Here is a 5,398-nt window from a genome sequence, read left to right on the forward strand (position 1 = left end):
ACTTGAAATTAAAGATTTACAATTCTTGATTGATTTGTTGGATTGCAAGTCCCACACCTTGAGCAGCAATTGGGTAGTAGTCTTTGTGGTTAATAGCTGGAAGGGTAGGGGCTAACATGAACGCTGGCAATGTATTCTAAGACCAATACTCAACATGGAAATAAATAAAAAAAAAATAAAAAAAAAGGGGGGGGGGGTAATTGACCACATGACTGATACACTCCGTCAAATCATAAATTACACAAATCTATTCACCTTTAGGCAACATAACTTTTGGATAAAACGGATACATAATGAGCTGCCCTCTAGCTGATCCTCAATTGTGACTTACAGAGCTCAATTAATGGGCTTGTGTGTATGGTTTCTGCTGTGGTACTCATCCTTGCTTAATAGATTCTTTAGAAAAAGTATACTCTTTATTGGTCTAACATAAAAACAAAAAAACCATTTAAAGTAACTTAAGTTTTTGGGAGATCAGAGGCCTCCTCCTCCTCATTTCAACATTGGACACATTGCTTCAGAAAGAATAAGATACTCTCTGTTATACTTCAATTAGCATGATGCAGGGCAAGTTCAGCTATTTTTGCACAAGCTAATTGTGGCAGGGCATAACATACAGGACTTCACATATGTTTTACCCCCACCCGAATTCAGTCAAAACACAGCATTCTTTTCAATAACCAAAAATAGTCATTTATTAATAATTTAAAGATTTACATTTCTATAATAAATTTAATCTTAAAACTTTATTCCGTGGGTATTTCAGAGAGTAACAATACTCCCTTATTGGCAATCAATGTGCAACCTAAGCTCTTCCGGACAGTGGTACATACATTCTTCCAGTTTATACACTTGAAAGATACACACATACATAGCATTTGAGGTGAAGCTCCCTAAATAATAATAAAAAGAAAAAAATAATAAAGGACAGGGGTAATTCACCTTGCGTTCAAGAGCAATTAATGTGTTAAAAAATACAGATATAGAGCAAGATCACTAAATTCAGAAAAGAAAAAAGTACATCTGTGTGAATCAAAATTACAACTTTTAAAAAAGGTATTTGTACTTTTGTGCATTAAAGTACACAACCCTTTTACACAAATACATGTATTAATATGCTACAAAATGTTTTTTTTAAAGAATTATGGAAAAAAAAAAAAATAATCTATAATTCAGCCCACTCCTCTTATAAAGGGGAAGGGGGAAAAAAAACAGTGCTACATGTAAGATATTTACAGTACTTTTGTAAAGAGGGAAAAATCATTTACTTCAAAATGCATCAGAAGTTTACAGGTTTCTTTGGCTCCTCTGAAGGTTAGGAGAACCGGTCTTCACAGAAGACAGCAACGGCAATATTCTTCTGAATCTTACAGAATTATTTTTTTTTTTTCGCGAGGCCCAGCTCTGCCTTTTTTGGATCTCAAAAAGCCACTGCACCACTAAGGGAGTGTTGCTCATGTGAGTTTGCCAAATCAATCAAAGGCATTTAAGGTTCCTCTCCAAGCGCCATGGAGAGGTTAGCTAATCATCTTTCTTACATTACGTCTGCAACAGTAATAAACTTTTTTGAATTCTAACAGGACCTTCATGAACCAAGTCCCATAGGACTGTCATTAACCAACTCCTGCCATCCATCAGCAGAAATATTTCTTTCTAGGAATGATTATCACCAACAATACTGTGCAATCACTTTTCACGTGGACTGCAAAGAATCTACCTGAAACACATTTTGGTTGCCTGGAGTAGTAAAATATAATTGCTGAGTCGGGACCCGATTGTCACATGGACTGCTAAGTCCCAATGTCCTTTCAAAATCCAGAAGTTGACCCATGAAGTTAAAGTTAGGTGAGATGTTGGATTTCTTCATCTTGACAATGTCATATGCATCATTCATGGAAAGATTAAGCTTCTGCATGAGATAAGCCACAGTGACTGTGACTGAGCGACTGATTCCAGCTAAACAGTGCACCAACACGCCACAACTTTTGCCACGGGCTTCATCTGAAAGAAGAGAAAACCATATCTTGTATTAGTGAAAGTTCACCTGTTTGTTGGTCCACATACTTCAAAAAGGAAAGGAAATGTAGCTACAGCAGTAAAAGTGACAGACATCCTGCCCTTGACTGACATAAAGTAGAACATGAGAATGTTTAATTTATCAATCTGGATGATTTAGCAAAAAAAAAAATAAAAAATCATATAAGCCTCCAACTGTTGTGCAGTCAACAATGAATGCATTCAGGCATTCTAAGTGAAAGAAGGAAGTCACAGGGGACAGCCCATTAACAGAAACAGGATGTCAACATGGCTTTAAAATGGGTTCCTTTGTAAGAGGAAATGCACTACAATGTTTGGAGATTAGGTTCTCCGTGGCTTCCTGCCAACATTTATTCCCCTGCAGGGCTCATGTTACCCTCGCCCTCTATGTTGGAGGGGATCAAAGTTCACTACAAGAAGGCTACCATTTACATTTAAAGTGGCAGCCACATGTAATGGAAGTACCACAATGCGTAATAAGATAAAAAATAAATAAAAAATACTGTTTGGTAGGGTTAACACTTTGCATGACATAACTACAAAACCACATTGCACACACAAATTATTATTTTTTTTTAAATGATGAAACCAAAGATTACTCACCAATGAAAGAGATGGCCTCTGGGAAAAACTGAGACAGGTTTTGGCTCCAGTGGTCCGAGATGGGAATCTGTTTGTACCTGAACTCCCCAGCATTTTCAAAGAGATTTGGCAAGTTTGGAGTCACATTTAGGATGTATTTAATGCCAAACTCTTCTAACACATCCAGGTTTGTAGAATCCTTGGCACAACCAAGGTACAAGTAAGGAAGGATTTCAACTGGGAATGAAGGCTGCGTATTGGAAAGCGGACTCCCATCCGAATCTGTAGCACTAACCGGATCTCGGTCAAAGTCAGACTCGATATCAGAAGAAGAATCCGAGCTGATCCGAAGGCCACCCAAACCAAGCACTGGTGGGGAACTACTGCTGCAGGAACTGTCCAGGTTTGTCTCACAATGTACGGGGTACTCTGCCTGGAATTTGTTGTACCCTCCTGTCCAGAGAAAATATATATATTATATTAACATTTTGTTAGACTGTTAACATAATTAAAATAAGACGGCTTACAACATAACAGCATATTCATGAAAACCCTTCAGGAGTGGAATGCAGATCTAGATTATTCTCAAAGCACTAAATGAAACATGAACTGAGCCAAAGACTTTACACCTCAAGGGAAACTATCAATCACCGTGGTAAGTGCTCTCAATGCACCTAATGATGATAATCAGCACATAAATAAATGGAAGAGATTAAGATGAAGAATGTGATTGGGTTAGATGAGGTTTTTAAATTCAGATAATCCCTTCTGCAATAATCAGTAAACCCAACAATACTGAATGTCTGAATACCATGATGCACCTAAAAGGATGCGCATATTGCAAACAAAAATGGTGTGTCTTATATGCATCGATTTACCCAATTAATTTGTAGACTGGATCAGTGATTATTCGATGCCAACTGGCCTTGTCTTAAAAAAAATATCTGAGCCTGATCACAAGATGCAGAATGCAAGGATCTGGCAATAAAATATTCGTATATGGGCATAAGGGATTTGTTTTATAAAAAAGGTACTAAAGCAGTAAGAGCCATGCACTTTTGATCAGTAGACAGTGTCACAAGTTCAGCGCACCTGGGAGGGAGGGGAAAGCGCTCAGTCACGACTAAGAGAGAGGCTGCCTTTTCCTATTCTATGCAGAGCTTTAAACATTAAAACTGCCCTGTACGATGCCAAGGAATGTGTATGAACAGCATTTAAGGGGCAAAGCGCTAAATACGGAACACGATCATCGATTGCTATGCAGACTGTTATGATCTTGCCTATTTCATGTGTAGAATAATATGATGCCAATAGCGATGGATTAACAAAAAAAATTGAGCAATCGCAGCAATCAGAAAAAAAGCCCAGGCAGGGGGTCCATCGCCGCTCACTGCAAGCCACATGTGCCCTTACCTTCCAGGTAGAAAGCCTTGCAGCCCTCGTCCTTGAGCCTCTTCATGAGCAACCCCAGCACGGACTCCCCACCCGTGTTCTCATTCCACTCGCTGCTGTTCTCGTCGTACAGGATCACGGTGTCCGTCCCGCACCTCCTGGCGAACTTCTCTCGGTCCTCCCCACGGGTAAACAGGGAGCGGATGGGCAGGTTGCCCTTCTTCAGCCTCCTGAGCATGATGCCCGGAATGGCCACGTTGATCGCCGCCTCGATGTGGGACGACTCGTACAACTCCTGTGGTCTGCAGTCCATAAGCAGCAGTCGGTCGTTGGCCATCGCCAGCTGCTCGTTAAGCCAGGCAACCGACTTGCTGACCGCCATGTCTGAAGCCAGGTGCACGGGTCTCAGCTTGTCGATCATCGATGAGAAACCGGGGGGGAAACGAGGCCAGGCGATCGGGGATGACACTGGGCTTAATCTCCCTCAGCCTGGCTACAGGAGCATGTGCAGGCGGCCCGCCGATCGCTGTGGGCTTGTGTGGTGGCGCACCTCCTCAGCTTGTTTTTTGTCAATGGGAGGGCTGAATGAGCGCTGCTAGCCGCTTGGGTGCATATGGACGGCGAATGGCAATCCAATTAGAGATCTCAATGGCTGTGAAGGTGGCTGCACGTACCCCGCAAGCAGCCCCTCCTCCCGGTGCTGCTGTCTATGTGGGCACCGCGCACCGTCACCCTCCTGCTAGATTAGCGACTCCTTTGTCGGATCAATCAGGTCTGCGCAGCCCAGCTAGAGCCAGCTACTGAATGGATACAAACACGGAACGTCTCAATGGATACATTGTGCGGGGTAGCCAATCACAGAGTTCTGAACCACGGTTTCCGTGGAGACGGGCCGGCTGGAACAGGTTGTGTTGATGAATTGTTAATGAGTTTGTCATTCACAAAAACGGAAAGGAATTTCCGCTCTGGATCAGCCGAGTGCAAACAAGCAGCAACAGCAGATGAGGGGAGGGGGGAGAGAGAGGAAGGAAGGAGAAAGGGAAAGGAGGGGGGTACGGAGGATTTGAGAGGGGGATGGGGAGTTACAGCTTTTTGTCACGCTCCCTGCTGCTAAAGTTCACAATAAACTCAAGACTGGAGCTCTATAGCTCTTTGCTTGTAATTCATGTATAGGAATCTAAAGCTGCCGCAGTATACTGCATTTTATTTCCATTAGATAACCTAATAAGAACAAGTAACTGCAAGCTTTGTGGTACATGGTGTCTTTTTTTTCCCCTAATCTGGAATAAACAAGCGATGGATCTAGGATGTCGTTAGTCATGTTAGACTTTTATATAAGAAGATGTATTACTAATACTAGATTGCTGCTGAAACAACCCCCTCTTGT

The 5,398-nt window shown here is 41.9% G+C and overlaps 1 protein-coding gene across 2 annotated transcripts; it reads right to left on the reverse strand.

The window, feature by feature from the left end:
• Positions 1-1,693: 1,693 nt before the first annotated feature.
• Positions 1,694-4,432, reverse strand: LOC149299794 (dual specificity protein phosphatase 6). 2 transcript variants are annotated; one of them, XM_089486098.1, is made up of 3 exons: positions 4,033-4,432; positions 2,641-3,072; positions 1,694-2,001 (listed from the first exon to the last, which is right to left on the reverse strand). In XM_089486098.1, the coding sequence occupies exons 1-3, from the start codon at positions 4,430-4,432 to the stop codon at positions 1,694-1,696; spliced, it is 1,140 nt and encodes a 379-aa protein (XP_089342224.1). The 2 variants fall into 2 exon arrangements, with proteins under 2 accessions (XP_089342224.1, XP_089342225.1); XM_089486099.1 differs by lacking the exon at positions 2,641-3,072.
• Positions 4,433-5,398: the final 966 nt, after the last annotated feature.

The sequence above is a fragment of the Sceloporus occidentalis genome, unplaced genomic scaffold (genome assembly GCF_023333645.1).
Source record: "Sceloporus occidentalis isolate IW3139 unplaced genomic scaffold, rSceOcc1.0.p SCAF_28, whole genome shotgun sequence".
Classification (NCBI taxonomy): domain Eukaryota; kingdom Metazoa; phylum Chordata; class Lepidosauria; order Squamata; family Phrynosomatidae; genus Sceloporus; species Sceloporus occidentalis.

Bases quoted from the DNA above. Each gene is read 5' to 3' on its own strand.
- LOC149299794 (XM_089486098.1), bottom strand. From the start codon at position 4,432: ATGATCGACAAGCTGAGACCCGTGCACCTGGCTTCAGACATGGCGGTC. The intron at 3,073-4,032 runs GTAAGGGCACAT...TTCTCTGGACAG, and splicing joins CAAGGCTTTCTACCTGGAAG to GAGGGTACAACAAATTCCAG. The intron at 2,002-2,640 runs GTGAGTAATCTT...CTCTTCTTTCAG, and splicing joins AGAGGCCATCTCTTTCATTG to ATGAAGCCCGTGGCAAAAGT.